The following is an 18,605-nucleotide window of genomic DNA, read 5'->3' as shown; positions in this document are numbered from 1 at the left end:
GGCAACTGAATCCTGAAGAATAAAATCCACTTCAGCCGAGGGAATTGTTTTACCACAAAGGTACATTAAGGCAGCGAGAAAGCAAAGCCTTAGCGTTTGACTGGAACATGCTAGAGTGCACGCTGATTCTTTTAAAATCTAGCTTGAACAATTGCCATTCTCTTGAGCTTGCCCTAAAGCAGCACTCTGTTTGCTTTCTCCACTGCCCAACTCCCCTCACCCCCTCCACACCCCTCCCCAAACCATCCAAGAGTGAGGACAGCAACATCGGAAAGTTGGTGGGCTGTGAGTAAGTTGCTCTCAGAACAGGTGACGCTGCGGCACTGTGTAGGCATAGATGCAAAGTGGAGGTGAAACGCAGATGACCTCAGGCCCATATTGTGAGCCCTGCTCTCTCATTATATCCCTCAGTTCCTCCCAGTGATGTTTCTGAAATACAGACATTATGGAAGAAAATAACACACACACCAAGTAATTTCAATACTGACTCATAGCCAAGAAGGGGTTATGCAGTCACTTGCGCCCTTATTGACAATCCAAAGATGATTCTGCTGCCCTGCTTCCTCCTTGATTGTTATGTTTCTTTCTCTGTTTTAATGCCCCCTCCCCCCTCTTTTGCAATACGCTTTGATAGTTAAAAGAACCACTTCTGTGAATGTTACCCACAAAACTCTTGAAAGCAATATTCATTCTAGTTTGACAATTGTTAGTTGTAATAATTTGTGTTCACCAGTTCAAGGAAAAACAACATGTTTATTTACAGGTCAAGACTATATAGAGACTTGCAGCCTCGTGATGGTTCTGGAACAAAATCCCCTGCTTACGGGGTGAACCCCCAACCTGGTCCTTGATTTTCTGGCTCATGTGACCCTTAAAGGGAGCAGTCACCACATTTAGTGAATTGAGAGGTGGTGATTATATACAAGTTAATGAGAAGATTTAATAGAATGGCCCTGCAGTATAAAATAGCTCTTTAAGGAACAGCATCACTAAAATTAAGGAAGGATTTGATTGCGGTAGCATTAGCAAGAGTTGGCTGCATTGCTTTTCCAGTTGTTGGCCAGTTCAGTGTTAATAAAAGTTTGAAGATTGTATTGCTCACCCATCAAGCTTTATAATACTGATAAAGAGCAGATTTTAAATTATTTTAAATGACTAAATAGGTGTTGAATGAATTGTATTGTTAATGCCTTATGACTAATAGAGGATAAGCTAGCTTACTCAGTGAAGACTTCAGATGTACAAACCTTAAATTAGCATGAAGCAGGAATTGCATGATTCAGCACTGGATGTTGAACATCATTTGGTTATGACTGCCACTTTTGCATTGTCCACTAGACAATAGTAGTTGATGTCAGAGGGACTTCAAACAGGGACAGAAATGGCTTTGATTCATGCATGTAATCAGAGGGGGCCATAGTCTTGTGAGGGCACTTTTTACTCATTGTTTCCTCATTCCATATTTAAAAATGTCTTTCTGGCCCTTTCACCAGTTCTTAAAAAAAATGTTTTACTTCATCCTTAAAGTTACAAATACAAAGTGGACCGGTCAGACCCAAATCCATTCTTTGCTTGTTCCAAAAACCAAATTCAAATTGAATCCAATTCATGGTTCCCACAAAAGAGACAAACAAGATTCAAGCTGGCAAGAGAAGGTATTGCACTCCATCTTGGGCTTGATCTAAGCCAAAAGGCCAAGATCTTTGTTTGACCCCTTGCCAAGTAAGTGTTTTGAGTTGATCAGTTAGGTTAATCAGGCTGATGTAGGAAACCCATCGATTGCAAGCTACCAAAATTTGGAAAAGCAATCCGATTACTCAGTTTCTTTCAAAATTCTTGATCAAGAAGCAGAAAATTGCTGGCAATCTTTCCCAATTTCATTTGCTTTCTGCATTTTCTCAGTCAATAAACTAATGGATACAAATTTAAGTAGTACAGTTAATCGCTTAAACATCTAAGTAATAGTAATTTGCAGAGAGAAAATAACATTGCCTAGAGTTGGTTAGTAATCTGCCTTGTTCCCTGCTTTTGTTTGCGATAAAACAGCATGCAATGTCTGGGAACATGGATTTATCAGTCCAGATGTCCAATTGATCTATAGCTATTGGTGTGTCTTGTAGAACTTCATTAATACAGCTGTTTATTGATGTGTTTTTGTGAGAAAACTGCTTTGCACTGGCATGTTTTTGTTGTATCTGTCGGTGCTTGGTATAAGTCAATTAAAAAATACCAAATAGCTTTGCAAAACTTAAAGTTACAGCAATTACACAAAGTCTATATAAAATCGGTGCTTGAAAGTGATTAGTGTGCTAGATATAACGCAACTGATGCGTATTAAAATTTAAAATAACTAGAGTTACAGAACTTAATTCTAAATCTAAATCAAAGATGGTTACATACTTTGAAAGAAAGTGACTTTTCCTGAACATCGCAAGCTCAACTGCACTAATTTAATGCATAAGGCAGAACGTTTTAACACTTGGGTTTTTCTTTCCACTTTGTATTTAGAAAATTGAGCTGATAATTTTAAGTGCGAGGGAGGTGGATGGTCCCACACCAGTAATTGTTCAACCTTGACGTCAGATTTTTTTTTCTCCCTTGTAAATTTTGAGTGTGATGCTAAGACTGAGTCATGTGATGAGCTCGTGTCCCAGAATTCGACGTTAAACCATATTAGGTTGACATACTCCAGTTGTTTGGCTAATGCCCATAACTAAACTGCAAGTTAATCATAAATGATAATCAGAATTAAATGTTTCTGTAAGTCACGTTATAGGGATTTAATAAATGCAAACTATTCTGGTATGGTCAACTATTGAGTATGGCTGCACAAACATTTTTCAGTTTGGACAGGGCTGCCAGTCTATAATGTGAAACTACACACGTTCTGACTTTGGGAGTTTTTGTGTTTGCAAGAGAGCGATATGATGGCCAGACTCATACTTTTCTCTTGGATTCCACTACTATAGCTGAAGTAGAGGTTGAAAATTTATCCAGAGTTGGGGAGTTTTGCCAATGTGCTATGCAAAATTTGTTTCTTTGGCAACTGGCACTTGCTGATTACAAAATGATTGCTGCACTGGATGGTTATGAATTGCACAAAGTCCTTTTGAAATGTCAAAAGATGTGCCAAGGTGGTAATGCAAGTTGCTATTTTCTTCCCTTCGGTGGACTCAGCTGGATCTGGTGTGGATCAAATTTGTCAAAAGAGCACAACTTGTGCCACTGATTGTCCCTTTCCTATGTTGAAAATGCAAGATGCTGTTGTGAAATCTGAAAGGCACATCTTTCTCTCTTTGCTAACTGTTGCTTTGGTTGTTCTTAAAATAGAGCCACTATCAGTTGCAGCTGTGTCCTGGTGCTGACTGTCCCATGGTAATTCAGGTACAAGAACCCAAGGCTCGACGTGTGCAATGCAGCCGCTGTAATGAGGTCTTCTGGTATGTGTCTGACATTGAAATTTAATCCTGTTGAACAAAGATTGGTGCCCCTCTGAAGGCACTATTGCTTGCTTCATTGGCTGTTGAAAATCTCAATGCATGATTTAAAGAGTAACAGTGAATTGCCCTGATGTTTTCGGTACAATTGGATAGTGCCAAAAAAGTGATTCAATTTATTGTTGGATGTTGGATGTTACTATGCAGAAAATGACTTTTGTACTTGTTCCAATAAGCCACTGCACTGCAAAGGTTATTCACTTGATGTGAATCACTTTGAGATGTTTGAATAAGGTGTAATACAAATGTAATGCACTCAGTCTCTTGACTATGTTTAGCAATAATTAATTTCACACGAGGAAACCCATCACTATTCAAAGTTCCCCTGTATATTTATTTTTGATGCTTATGTGATACCTCGAGTGAATATTCTCCAAAACTCCATGTATAGAGCTGTGGCTTACCTTAATGAGTTCTGCAAACCTTTCAGTGCTCTGAATAAGTTGCCTTAGATCAGTTTTGTACCTCCATAGACCCGGTTGTGGTTGTTAGCAGAAGGTTGAGGGGAGACCTGAGACAATAAAAGGGTTTCATAGGGGAGACATGGAGAAGATGTATCACCTTGCAGGGGAGACTGGAACTAGGGACCATAGGTACTAGATAGTCACACAAAAAATTCAGGTTAAATTTCTTCACTCAGTGTGGTTAGAATGTGGACCTCACTAACACAAGGAGATGGATAACACTTGCATTTAAGGGGGCTCTAGATGAGCACAAGGAAGAAAGGAACAGCAGGATGTACTGACGTTGTTAGAGGAAGAGGGATGATGGGAGGCTCCTGCCAACCATAACATTTGGCAGGGCTGAATGTTGCTGTGCTTTAAACATGAGGCAATATCTGCATTCTGCTTTAAGGGAAGTAAGTTAGTTGCCAAAGGTGGTAGTAGAAGAGGGGTACAATTTTGTCTTTTAAAAAGCATGTAGACAATTACCTGGGTAAGATGGGTATAGAGGGATATGGGCCAAATGTGGGCAATTAGGACTAGCTTCGGGGTTTTAAAAAATGGGTAGCATGGACAAGTTGGGCCAAAGGGCGTGTTTCCATGCTGTAACTCTGTGAGACTCTATGAAACAGGAGTAAAGCATTGTTCCTCTTAGTACAACAGATGGTGCAATACTAGGAATATATTGGACAGAGTTAAAAATGAGTTGTATTGATGTAGTTGCCTGTTGCATCACATCTCAAATCTTTGTGTACAGTGAATTGCAATTACTGTAGGTATACTGCTGTTTTGCACAGTTCAGCTTCTCACACGCATGAATATAACTGGTTATCTGTTTTAGTGTTTGACAGTTGATAGAAGAGGTGTTGAGAACCTCGCCGATGTTGAATGCAAAGGTATCCCAAAACCCACAAGGGTAACTTGGAACACTGATTCTTAGTGGTAAAATAATGAGGAAAGATATGCAAACCAGTGAGGAAAAGTAAAGTCTTGTTGTAATCAATCATAAAAAAAATTTATTACTTTAAAAGAAAAAGACAACAGTACTCATAACTACAATAATGACTATACACTCTATTTCATGAAGTTAATCCCATTCCTGTCTGTGTGTCTGAAGTCTGAGAAATGTCCCTTGTCTCAAATTCAGAATCCTACACAATGGGGTGGGATTTTGCACAACCTACCATGTATTTTGTGGAGGTGGCCCGCCGTTGGCTGGTGGCAGGATCTTCTAGTCCTGCCATTGTCAACAGGGCTTCCCATTGAGTGCACCCCATGCTGCTGTGAAACCCACTCCCTCATACTGTCGCCAGTTAACCCTGCAGTGGATTTTTTTTTCCTTTTGATAGTATTCTATCTCAATAACCCCCTTGGGCTAGGCTTTTGGCATATAGGTGTAAACTATATTCTCTCTCCATGTCTATAGTTCTAACAGCACTTGTGTCCGGCTGCTAAGCTAATTCACATGTCAAAAACCCCATTCGCACAGGTGGACTTGTCTCAATCTTTATTTTATACAAATCATATTTTTAATTATTTTATTCAATTCTTAAATCTTCGTTTTCTTTCAAGACCTTTACATTTCGGAAGAAGGCATCAAATTTATGTCCTTGTTTGACTAACGCAGAAGGACCTTTACCTTTCCGGACCAAGCACATGGGACTTGGGCTCACCATTACATTTGAGGGACACTCCCGACCAGTGTAGCAGTCCATTTGTATTGCACTGTAGTCTCAGCATGACTCATATCTTTTGATATCTGGAATGGGACTTGAACCATAGCCTCTGAAGAAGGCAATGCTGAAATTGTCTCCATTTTATTGGCGGCATTATTACCTGGAAGCAATGCTGTTACTTGAACCCTAAGCAACATTTCTTGTCTTGCAGCTTCAAGTGTCGCCAGATGTACCACGCTCCTACTGACTGTACCACTATTAAAAAATGGCTCACCAAATGTGCTGATGACTCTGAGACGGCAAATTACATCAGTGCGCATACGAAAGATGTAAGGAGGTACCAATATAGTGCACCCGTGTATTAACTGTGATACTGGTCCAATGATCCAAAGATATTTTATTAATTCTTGGGATTTGGCATCACCGGCAAGACTGGTAATTATTCTTGGCTGCCCTGTGAAGGGGAGAGGATGGTTTTTATTTCCAGATGTTTAAAACTGAGTTCAAATTCTCTGGATTATTAGATCAGACATCAGGATTGCTGGCCCAGGATCATAATCCTGACACTACCGTAACAAGTTATGAAACTGATTTCAGTTACGCTGATCAACAAAAGAAGCAATTGTGGAGAGAGAATAGAACCAACATAGAATCCCTAGAGTGCAGAAGGAGACCATTCGGCCCATCTAGTCTGCACCCTCCACAATCCCACCCAGGCCTTATCCCCATAATCCCATGCATTTACCCTAGCTAATCCCCCTGACACAAAGGGGCAATTTAGCACGGCCAATCCACTTAGCCCGCACATCTTGGGACTGTGGGAGGAAACCGGAGCACCCAGAGGAAACCCGTGCAGACACTGGGAGAATGTGCAGACTCCATACAGACACTGACCCAAGCCAGGAATCGAACCCGGGTCTCTGGTACTGAGGCAGCAGTGCTAACCACTGTGCTACCGTGCTGCCCCTCGATGTTTTGAGTCAGAAGAGTCATCTGACGCAAAACCTTCTCTGTCCACAGATGCTGAGATTTTCCAACATTTGCTGTTCTGTTTCTGATTCCAACATCCGTAGTATTTTTATTTTATTAAAGAAGCAATTGGGTTTGTTTTTATAAAGCTGATCTTTTTCACTGATATTCAGTGGCGAAAGGAAACTGTTGGTCCTATATGCTTTGGCACCACTCCATGTGCTGGTGTTTTAATGCCTTCTAAAGTGATCATGAAAGTTGTGACTCCGTTGTGAGACAGTCACTATGACAGAAGGCCATTGCCACTTTCTCGGTAATAAATATATAGCCTCGATTGTGTATCCCACGTTCAGAAAACAAATGTGAGCTCGGCCATGAATGTCAGTAAATTATTTCTCTATATGGATGGAGCATTATAACAACCAATGAGCAACAACATTGGATGATTTTTGTTTTGTTTCTTTCATTTTCATGACTGGCCAACATCTGCTCAGAGTTCCAGGAAAACATGTGAATCACTTGGTGGGGCAGAAACTTCATTAGACAATAGAATTTATTTTTAAATGGGGCGATTATGCAGTAGTTTTATTAACACTTGCCTCTGCTGCGTTATTCACTTGGTCTTATTCCCAGACAGAAGGTGCTAAGTCACCATATTCTGTCCAGGTGCTTTTTAGGATGCCGTGACAGATAATCATGTGAATGGTATCTCACTCCATCAGGAAAGTTGCTGCTAATGGCAGTTTTAATATTACATAACCTCAATTGGCGCAACTTAATCAAGTTTGGGGTTAGTTGCAATCTATTCCCACAATTACAAATGTATTTAATAAGAACCTTAATATATATTTTTTTGAAACTGAGTCAAACCTTAATTCTAAATTTAAAAAGCTTCCTTTCTCCATTTTGTCCCCCCCTTTATATAAGTTTCCTGATGGAAGTTAACCATTATTGATGCTTATCATTGCTGTTTTGTTTGGGAGAGGGTGGGAGTGTGGTGGTGTGGGTTTGTTTCTCCCCCTTCCAATACTGCTACTATCAAGGCAAGTGTTAATCCTCTTTTGGTACCTTTTACTGGAAAAAAAGGGGAAATCTCTGCACAGGTTTTTGTAGCGGTTTATCACTTCCCCCCCCCCCTCTTCTTGATACAACTCTTCTTGGTAATTCAAGCTGCTAATACACTCTGACCCCAGTTCTAGTTTTCAATGGAAAGTTATTTTCTTGCGTAAATTGAGCAGTTCTGTCTGAACTTGCTTGTGGTGCATTATTGAACCAAAATGTGTTACAGCCAGTACTTTGGAAGTACTGCTGTCATATGGGAGACATATATGCACAGTAGGATTTTCTTCTCCCAGTTTCCACCAAAATGTTTTAAAATTTCTATTCACCTTGCTGATGTGAAGTTTTGCATAGCAACATACCAAACTTGCATTGCGAAAGTGGGCTAGCTTCATTTTTAAAAAAAAAAAGCATACACTTTTCATAACCCCAGGACAACTCTAAGCACTTTGCAGCCAATGAGGTACTTTTTGAAATATATTTATTGTAGGAAACACAGCCAATTTATGCACAGCAACCTTCCAAAATCGCCTAAGGACCAGATCGTCTGTTTTAGTTACGTTGGTTGAGGCACAAGTATTCGCCAGGACACTAGGGTGAGCTCCTTGTTCCTCTTCAAAATGGTGTCTGCCCTAAAAGATGCACTGCAGGAAGAAAATTTAGGAGATGAGAAGAAATTGTCAGCGAAAAATATCTGTATCTCTTTTCCCCTGTAATCCATTGCATATTATTTCCATTGGAAACCCATTACAGTAATAGCTTTTTGGTTCATGTCAAGCTGCACTAAATTTAGCCATAAATTTACCCACAGCAGATTAGCTCCTGATGCAATGCAGCAAATGTTCAGGATCTATCTGAAATAAGCTGTAGGTCAGTGGCGACTAGTGTTTAATGTTAATTAGATCTCTTGCACTATTTGGATGAGCAAACCCACCCCAAGTTCAAATAAGAATCAACAACTCGAAAACCAAACTGTAAGAATGGCAATGTTTATCACAGTTATAAGTGCTGCCAACGGTAAAATTCTCCAGTGCATTAGCCTATTTTCTGCAGAGAAAATTATTATTCTAATTGCTTATTTGTTTTAATCTTGCAGTGTCCTAAGTGCAATATTTGCATTGAGAAAAATGGAGGGTGCAATCACATGGTGAGATAATTATTCACAATTTATTCGTTTTCATAGATCTTCCAATGTGCTGAGGGTCTGTTTTATCACTGATCATCTCTTTCTGATTATCTGTTTCAGCAATGCTCAAAATGCAAGCATGGTGAGTAGAGAAAAATGAAAATTATATTGAATGTTAAATTTTACGTGCACTGCCCTGAGGGTGCATACCTGGAAATGATAACGGTCTCGATCTGTGATTTTTCTTGGATGATAGACTGAGGTGTTTTTGAAATTCCTCAGTGTACTTTGGGAGCTCAGAAACAGGAACCTTGCTCCTTAATATCCATGACATTCTTTTTTTCATGAGAAAAGTATATATTTTTGTGAATGGATGCCCCAGTGCGATTACCGAAATTGCCATTTTTTGAATGAGAACTTAATCTGGTAAATGCAACTTATTACATGGTATTATTTGAAGGGGAGGTAAGTTCCGACATCATGATCAACCTTCATTCCTGAACCATGTACCAAGGGGCATGACTGATGGAGTTGTACTTCACTGCATTTGCTATTGATGCAATGTGTGTCTCATATGTTCCTTTGATTCAGTTTGTGTTCCAACATTTGTGCATTTAAAAAAAGAGTATTTTGACAAATTTAGACTGATTTAATTCAGTTGCATGTAGCTTAATTACCGGATCCTAAATTAGCTCTTTTAAACTGTCTAGCTCAACAGAGGTATAACCATCACACAGACTCAAATACTGAATTAACAAACAATATCAAAGTTTATTGAATAAAGGATAAAATAAAGCAACAATACCCTCATAAATTAAGTAAAGGAACAAATGAACAGAAGGTTCTTGAAGTCTTCACAACTTCAAATGGATGGCCAGTCCGGAAGATGTGGAAAACGACCTCCACTCCTCTTGCTGACAGCAGCAATTCTGCCTGTCTTGGGTGGAAACTGCACTATCCAAGGCCCAAGCCAAGAGGAATTCTGCCCCTGTCCCTGGGCTCACTGTTACACTACTCATTCTACCACCAACATGAGTTCTATCTCTGTCCTTGAGAAAACACAATACAGCTGATTTCCCTTCACTTGCTGTATGCAAAAATGATGGTTGCTGAAATGCACGTTTATACCAAAATCTGGCATCACCCCACCCCACCTTGATCCAAAGTTGTTTCTAACGGCCGGTTGTCAATGATGTTGTAAGGGTTAACTTAATTGAATTTGCCCTTGTTGCCTCGTTTGGTAGCAGGTGTTCAAATCACAGAATGGCTTTGATTAGATGAGGTTTTATTACAAAATGGTGGCTCGATTTTGTTAGCCGATTTGTAGAATGCATGTGTTTGTAAAAGCCTGTGAAATGGGAAAGTTAAGCAGGCAACCTAAATCCGACTAAAATAAAATCTAATATCTAGGCCAGCTTACACACTCTCACTAACTGGATCATTTTATGTATATGGTGGAAAAATAAAATGTGTGGATTTTTGAAAGTTTTAAGAGTTAATCATTGGGGAAAAAAAAGCGCAAGTCAAGGGATGGACTCAGAGTTACTACTATAAAATGCACCATCGTTTATATTGTGCTACTCTGAAGTTGGTTTGAGTCAGGTTCTTGGGATTACCAAATCAGGTTGCATTGATGGAGTACTTTACATGCAAGAAATCGTCTCAAAGTGACTTTGTTTGTGGATCACAAACATATGATACTGAATATGTTGATTGGAGGTTCATGACTCCACAATGACATGGATGTTACGGCGATAGCAACGAGCAAAGAAAATTACAGCTCAGGAACAGGCCCTTCGGCCCTCCAAGCCTGCACCGACCATGCTGCCCGACTGAACTAAAACCCCCTACCCTTCCGGAGACCATATCCCTCTATTCCCATCCTATTCATGGATTTGTCAAGACGCCCCTTAAAAGTCACTACCGTATCCGCTTCCACTGCCTCCCCTGGCAATGAGTTCCAGGCACCCACCTTCCTTCTCTATGAACAGTATACTTTGTCTGTATAGCGTGCAAGAACCAATACTTTTCACTGTATACTAATACATGTGACAAATCTAATTAACTGGCACAGGTGTCTAGTTTATTTCCTGACAACACCGGTGAAATGCCATGGGATGTTTTTCTATCTTAAATGCGACAGCAAGTTGTCATTTTAGCCAAAGCTAAACCAGCATGGATTCTGCAGAGCTAATTCAGAAACTACCCATTCAGACTGAGTGAGATTAGCACGTACAATCTAACCCACACAGGACAGTTTATGCTGTTATGGGTGACTGGATGTGGTGGCGCCAGCACTCTCTTGGCGGATGACAAACACAGGATAGGGTGGGGGGAGAGGGCCTGGGTAAGCTACTCTGTCAGATAGATGGGCCAAATGGCCTCTTCTAGACTGTAGGAATTGTATGATGATTACTTAGTGCTACAGAAGTGCTGGGGATTATTGTAGTGTTCGCACTTCCTCCTTGGCTAATGTTAATGGATTGGATTTAGGAGTTAATTTTTCTTACAGAAAAGAAAATAAAATTTTGGGCTAGCCACTTGATTATGTATTATGGAAGTTTGCCAAGCTCTCCATTTTAAAATTATTTTCAGATTTCTGCTGGATGTGCCTGGGGGATTGGAAAACCCATGGCAGCGAGTACTATGAGTGCAGTCGGTACAAGGAGAATCCTGACATTGTGAACCAGAGCCAGCAGGCACAGGCCAGGGAAGCTTTGAAGAAATACTTATTCTACTTTGAAAGGGTAAGAGGTGCATTGACTGAATGGATGTTAGAAACTGTAACTCTTACTTTTTCCCCACTGCTATCCTGAAAACACTGGTTAAAGTCCCAAGGGGGCCAGCAGCCATTTTTGGCCGTTGATCGCATGTAGTCTGAGGTTGAGTGTTGGTTGTTTAATTTGGAGAGCCTTGCGACCACGTCTGACCTATTTATTTTTGTGCTCACTCTCGCCTGTCACTTCTGCTTTCTTTGTCAGTATAAAGCGTGTGCCCATTATTTAAGAGGCAATGGTTTGAATCTCAATCCTGCAGAAGAGGTGGTGTTGAGCACTGAATTTCCTCATTTTTGTCAATGTTGCTCTGGATGGAAGGAGTAGTAACCCGGTTATGATGATCTGGGCTCCTGTTTTTTAGTGGGAATTTTTCTCTTAGCTGGGGAAGTTGGGGTTTTAAGAGGCGTAAATGAGTTTTACCTTGCTTTATTCTTTCTCTTTTTATCTTTGTAGTGGGAAAACCACAATAAGAGTCTGCAGCTAGAAGCACAGACATACCAGAGGATTCAAGAGAAAATCCAGGAACGAGTTATGAACAATCTGGGAACGTGGATTGATTGGCAGTATTTACAGAATGCCGCCAAGCTCCTTGCCAAGGTATTTAATGCTCACTGAGTCATGTGCCTACAGGTTAGTAAAACTAGGACATGCAGACTAGTTATGAGATAGGCAAAGTACAAAATGTCCATGAAAGTACAAATCAACGTTGAATTAGTAGACCATTTAGAATGGAGGTGAGGAGACATTTCTTCACCCAGAGTGGTGAGCCTGTGGAACTCATTACCACAGGAAGTAGTTGATGCCAAAACATTGAATATATTCAAGAGGCGGCTGGATATAGCACTTGGGCCGAATGGGATCAAAGGTTATGGGGAGAAAGCAGGTTTAGGCTATTGAATTGGATGATCAGCTATGATCATGGTGAATGGCGGAGCAGACTCTAAGGGCCAAATGACCTCCTCCTGCTCCTATCTTCTATGTCTTATGAAGTCGCTGCAATGGCTTCAATGTACTGTTTTTGATCCCTGCAATTTCAATCTTAAACTTTGGTGTATCCTATTGAAATCTGTTAAGGACCAGACCAGAAACTCCACGGTATATTATAAAATTAGCCTAGATGCCAGCTTTTTTGATTTTGGCATTAGGGTGAGCATAAAATGTTTCACTCCAGGTATGATTCGATTGACCCACTAGGAAGCTTTTATTAAAACCAACTTTATTTAACAACACAGTTAAAATCTCTCAAAGAATCAGCATAACTTTTACCAGTTGAAAATAGTTAAACATGACAAGGTATAATTCTTAACAGCTGGCTATCTCTATTCTTCCAATGTAAGCAATATCTCCACAGGCATACATCCCTCTTCAGAATAAGTTAGCATATAAAAAATGTATCGGCTCCTGTGGGTGCTAGATTTCCAGCCTTTTAACCTCTGGACAGATATAGAAAGACGCATGTTTTCTGACTCCCATACAGCAGCCTCCAGAGGAAAACACTTATTTCCTGGTGTCCAAATAAAGGGAGAGAGACCGAGAAAGCTACCTCTCTCTAAAGATCCTAAGCAGCAACTGAATTGATTTTGCTGTGTAAGCCTAATCCCTCCCAGTCACATCATCTTTCCTGTCAACCAATCTAATCAAGCCCTACTCTGGAAAAACCCCAGGGGAAAACACTAAAATAACAGAACAGCATTAGCCCAGATTAAAACAAATATTTTAGCAATTGAGATCACTTATGCTGCTGTAGTAACAACAGGACTGCTGGTTACAGACAAAGCGGCACAGGTTGATAGAACTGATTGCTAAAACAAACTCTGCACAAGAAACATGACACAAATACATTTCTTAAAGGTACAGTATTGTCACAGATCACCCAAGCAAGTAGATATTAGATATTTAATCCTGGTTCTCCCTATCTGTGTAATCTCCGTCAGTGCTACAATCCTCAAATGTCTGCGCTCCTCCAATTCTAGCCTCTTGCACATCTGATTTTCATTCCTGTACCATTGGTGATGGTGTATCCAGCTAAGCTCTGGAATTCCCTCATTAAGTCTTTCTGCCTTTTTACTGTTCCCACTTCCTCCAGGGTTCTCCTTTAAAACATACATCTTAAGCTTTGGTTACCTTTTCTAATATCCTCTTATGTGGCTCCTTCTGCTTGATGCACCTTGGGAATATTTAATACATTGAAGGTGCTACATAAAAGAAAGTGGTTTTTACTCCCTTTATTTCATTGTCTAGTGGGTAAATGCACTGCTCAGTCTGTAATCGATCAGACACGAGCGGGATTATCCCAGATTTGATTCCTAACATATATGGAATTGACCTCGGCCAAGGATCCTGTTGGTTAGCTTGTGACCTCTGCTGGAAGTTCCTGCGTGCAGGCAGCTGGTGACCACAGAATTCACAGCAAATAACTACACAGTTAGATTGTAAGAAGTCTCTCAACACCAGGTTAAAGTCCTTCAATCTGGTGTTGAGACTTCTTACTGTGCCCACCCCAATCCAACGCCGGCATCTCTACATCGTAAGTAGATCGTGACTTTAAAAAATGTAGCAAAGGTGATATTAGCCCCATGTTTGGCTGGATTGCAGCTCCGACCCCAGGTATGAACAAAGGCACTTCTTACAGTTGGGTCTTCATGTGCTAGGAATTGAATGCAAAAATAAGTGCAGGTGATGAGGCTGTTTTGCTCATCCTTTCACGGAGATCTGTGTTACCCTCCTGTCCTGTGTTGAGGCATATTTTTAATGGCACTGCTCTCAGTGGGTCTGAGCATACCCTGCTTTACCAGGATAGGGCATTGAACCATGTAATTTGTGAATATATTACTTGTATGGTATTACATAGCCATAACTATCATTTAAATGGATATTTGAATTAGTCATTATGATTCTCTGACTATTCATTACGATGAAATTAAGCAGTGGTGAGGGGGACACAATTCCTATTGATAGATGTCACTAGTTTGGTTTCTATGTGCTGTATGGTGGTATTAAGTATGGCGAAGGGTACTTGCTCATTATGAAAGGGTTCTTGTTCGATATATCATTACTTGTTGCCACGGTTGGTTGGTTCGGACTTGCCTTTGCTGCACAGAATTGGTAACAAAGAACAAAGAAAAGTACAGCACAGGAACATGGCCCTTTGGCCCTCCAAGCTGGCGCCGATCATGAAACCTGATGATGGGCAGCTCCTGCTTGCTTTCCATTCAGGGTTACTGGAGGTATGTGTGGGCTTTAGGTGTGAAGACTGGCTGCAGTGCTCATGGCTGAATGGCTTGCTGATATGTGCTGTCTCGGGTCATTCACTCCAGGGGAGGAGACGGAAAACTTTGAGTGGGTGAGAGAAAGGAAACATTGGACCACTTCTGTGAAACTGGGCTCTGCAACAAAATCAGAAGTTTTGTTTAATGTTGGAGGGAAAGTCTTTTCCTTCAGGACATTACCCTGTACCAGTTTAAAAGAATTGCAATCAGTGCTACTCTACGTTCCTGTCAGAGGAGGTGGAAGGAGGCAAGGAAGCCATTTTATGCCAACTGTTTTGAGAAGGCTGATGTAATTGTGGTTTGCCCGTCATCTTTAACCTTTGAAACCTCTGTGACTTGGCAGTTTTGACTTTATGCTTGTTGGCTGACGCCCCTAATGAGCACATCAACAAGAGTTCCAGCTGGCTGCATCCTCTCACACTCCCCCTGAATCCAGCGCATCCCTGTAGTGGTGAGCAGTCAGATATCTTCCAAGATGTGGTCCCGAATGTATTTGACGGGTCGTTCAGTCAGCAAAACTAATTAAAGTTTGCTGATGAATCGTTTAACAAGAGGGTTGATTATACTGCCACTTTGCCAAGTCTGTAACTCGTGTGACCCTTTCAAGTCTAATTGTTGTTGATGTACATCTGGTGGTCAGTTCTGTGTAGAGGCTGAAATCAGTTTGTGGTTATTGTAAGTTGCTGGAATAGAGATTTTTTTAATAGATTGGCGGGTACTTGTAAATTCCTCAACTACACCAAGATCAGAAAGAGCTAGCAGAAAATGACTAGACTTGATTTATTTATTTCTTCAATTTTTAAAAAAAAACAAACTTGCATTTGTAACACTTAAAGTGCAGCTAACCATCTATTATGTCAATAACTATTTTAGATATATCTTTATGAAAATAGAATTCCTACTCCTGGAAGTTGATCTACTGGGCAACGAACGGCAGAAATCTTCCTGCTGCGAATAAACTTTCTTGACAAAGTTACTGTCCCTCTGTCCTTGTGTGAATTTTCATCACAGTCCTGTCTGACTGGATGAGCTGATTTTAAGTTTCCGCAGCCCCTGTGAGGTGTGTATCCAGGAGCTCTGGAGTTGACTCTGAGGCGGCTCGGTGGCACAGTGGGTTAGCACTGCTGCCTTACAGCACCAGGGACCCGGGTTCAATTCCTGGCTTGGGTCACTGTCTGTGTGGAGTCTGCACCTTCTCCCCGTGTCTGCGTGAGTTTCCTCCGGGTGCTCCGGTTTCCTCCCCACAGTGCGGGTTAGGTGGATTGGCCATGCTAAATTGCCCCTTAGTGCCAGGGGGGCGAGCTAGGGTCGATTTATGGGGATAGGGTCTGGGTGGGATTGTGGTCAGTGCAGACTTGATGGACCGAATGGCCTCCTTCTGCACTGTGGGGTTCTGTGGGTTCTATGACTCCCAGTTTGCCATCATTGTGTCAGGAGTGTCTGGTTTTTCCTTGCATCAGGAGAGCAGCTTGGAAAGAATGCTGGACAAAACCTACGTCTGTCATTCATTGATAGTGAGCAGTGGGGGCTGAGTGAGGAGATTGATCTTAAAATAGGCACAGAATAAACTTTTTGTCATTGACTGAACATGCTTTAACTGGGTTTGACCTTCACTTGAATTGTATCTAGTGCATGTTTTGCCTTCCATTACTGGCAATCACGATCTCTTGGTTGACCTTGCTGGCAAAATGTGCTTGTGGAAGTTTAGCTTTTGTCACCAGCAACTTCCTAATGATGACGAGTCAGACCACTGATTTCAGGCAAAGAGGTTGAGCTGGAAATGCAAACTTTGACAGAAAAGAAATTAATTTTACTGGGCTTCCTTCACATGAATACGTACAGATCATTCGCTTGCAGGCATTCTCCAGAGATACCAGTAGCACAGTGCTTAGCACTGCTGCCTCACAGCTCCAGAGACCTGGGTTCGATTCCCGGCCTCGGGTCACTCTCTGTGTGGAGTTTGCACGTTCTCCCCGTGTCTGCGTGGATTTCCTCCCACAGTCCAAAGATGTGCGGGTTAGGTGGATTGGCCATGCTAAATTGTCCATTGGTGTCCCAAGATGTGTAGGTTAGTGGATTTGGCCATGGCAAATACATGGGGTTACAAATACATGCTCTGTCTGAGAGTCGGTGCAGACTCAATGGCCAAATGGTGGCCTCCTGCACTGTTGGGATTCTATGATATTAATTCCATGTAAAATCATAGCATTTTAATGCAAAGAAGTCCTTTTGCACCCACACCAATGATACTCAGAGAAATGTTTCTCTTTCTTTCCTTCTCCATTCTCCTTCCACCAAAAATAACTTCAAATGTTTTTTCCTGAAGTTTAATTAAAATAGCTTTTTAACGTGCATCTTTTACAGTAATTTTTTTCCTTGTTTTCCTTCCTACAGTGTCGTTACACTTTGCAGTATACATATCCTTATGCATACTATATGGAATCTGGGCCTAGGAAGAAACTGGTAAGATCTTTGCACAGACACATTCTGAATTGTGCTGCCTTCTCTGTTCAAAATGTAATTTAGCAATTCACTGTGGAGTGCAGGCCCTTTGGAGTTTTAAATGCAATTCCAAAAACTGCCACAATGATTTGATGCATCCTGTTTTGAGGTATGGCGTTTTTATGATGTATTTTAAGCTCTCCCTAACAGCATGGTGGGCATACCGACTCCACATGGACTGCAGCGCTTCAAGGAGAGCGCTCAGTGTCACCTTTTCAAGGGCAATTAGGGATAGGCAATAAATGATTTGCCAACATGCTTACATCACAAGAATAAATAAAAAACTAAGCCAGAAAGTGCTTAAAAAAAACAGCAGGTGTGGCAGCATCCATGGAGTGTGTTCAGGCTCTGAAAGAGAGTCTTACAGACTCGCTGTTAACTCTGTTTCTCCCTCCACACATGCTACCAGCTGAGTTTTTCCAGCATTTTCTATTTTTATGTCAGATTTCCAGCATCCGCAGTATTTTATTCCAAAGAGGAGCCATGTAACTGTGATAGGTTACAACTGTGCACGTGTTTAAAAAGAGACCAGCAAAGTACGGAACTGTGATTATGAACAGAAATGTTGGAAATGCCCTGTAGTCAGATAGCACGTCTGGGGGGGAAGAGGGAAAAACAGTTCAAGTTGTGGATTAATGACCTTGCATCTGTATGTTAATTTTGTTCATATTTTTGATGAGTGTTGTGAGTCTTTGGAACACACATCCCCAGAGAGCAGTGGAAGCAGCGTCATTGAATACTTTTAAGGCAGATAGATTCTTGACTAACAAGGGAGTCGAGGGTCGGTGTAGGTGGGATTGTGAAGCTGAGGCCACAAATGGCAAAGCAGGCTTGTGGGACCGAACGGCCTAGTCCTCCCCATTCATATGCGTGGGTGACTGTGCGGAGCTTAAACATTCGCCCCGTGCCTGCGTGGGTTTCCTCCAGGTGCTCCGGTTTCCTCCCACGCGTCAAAGGTATGCAGGTTAGATGGATTGGCGATGCTAAGTTTTCCCTTCGTGTCCTAACCTATGTAGGTTGGGCAGATGAACCATGGTAAATGCGGGGGGCGTTATAGGGATAGGATGGAGGGGAGGCCCTGGGTGGAATGCTCTTTTGGAGAGTCGGTGCAGATTCGATGGACCAGATGGCCTCTTTCTGCACTGTAGGGATTCTATGGTTTGTATGTTGTCTACCTCTCTATAGATGATGCCTGATCAAAAGTCACAGAATTGTTAAGATAGATTGTCAAAGTTAGGAATGCCCAACTTGGAAAGGAGAAGGCTGAGAGGAGATTTGATAGAGGTA

The 18,605-nt window shown here is 41.3% G+C and overlaps 1 protein-coding gene across 1 annotated transcript in view; it reads left to right on the top strand.

Moving 5' to 3' along the window:
* The window catches only part of arih2 (ariadne homolog 2 (Drosophila)), a 66,683-nt gene that overhangs the window by 36,635 nt on the left and 11,443 nt on the right, over positions 1-18,605 (top strand). The window contains exons 7-13 of the mRNA XM_078209946.1: positions 3,331-3,440; positions 5,828-5,945; positions 8,741-8,791; positions 8,891-8,912; positions 11,366-11,517; positions 12,001-12,144; positions 17,211-17,279. Coding sequence (XP_078066072.1) covers positions 3,331-3,440; positions 5,828-5,945; positions 8,741-8,791; positions 8,891-8,912; positions 11,366-11,517; positions 12,001-12,144; positions 17,211-17,279 — 666 coding nt within the window. The remainder of the gene's footprint in view (positions 1-3,330; positions 3,441-5,827; positions 5,946-8,740; positions 8,792-8,890; positions 8,913-11,365; positions 11,518-12,000; positions 12,145-17,210; positions 17,280-18,605) is intronic.

Source organism: Mustelus asterias, chromosome 3 (genome assembly GCF_964213995.1).
Source record: "Mustelus asterias chromosome 3, sMusAst1.hap1.1, whole genome shotgun sequence".
Lineage (NCBI taxonomy): Eukaryota > Metazoa > Chordata > Chondrichthyes > Carcharhiniformes > Triakidae > Mustelus > Mustelus asterias.
The sequence above is the reverse complement of the archived record's forward strand: the minus strand, read 5'-3'. Positions and strand labels throughout refer to the sequence as shown.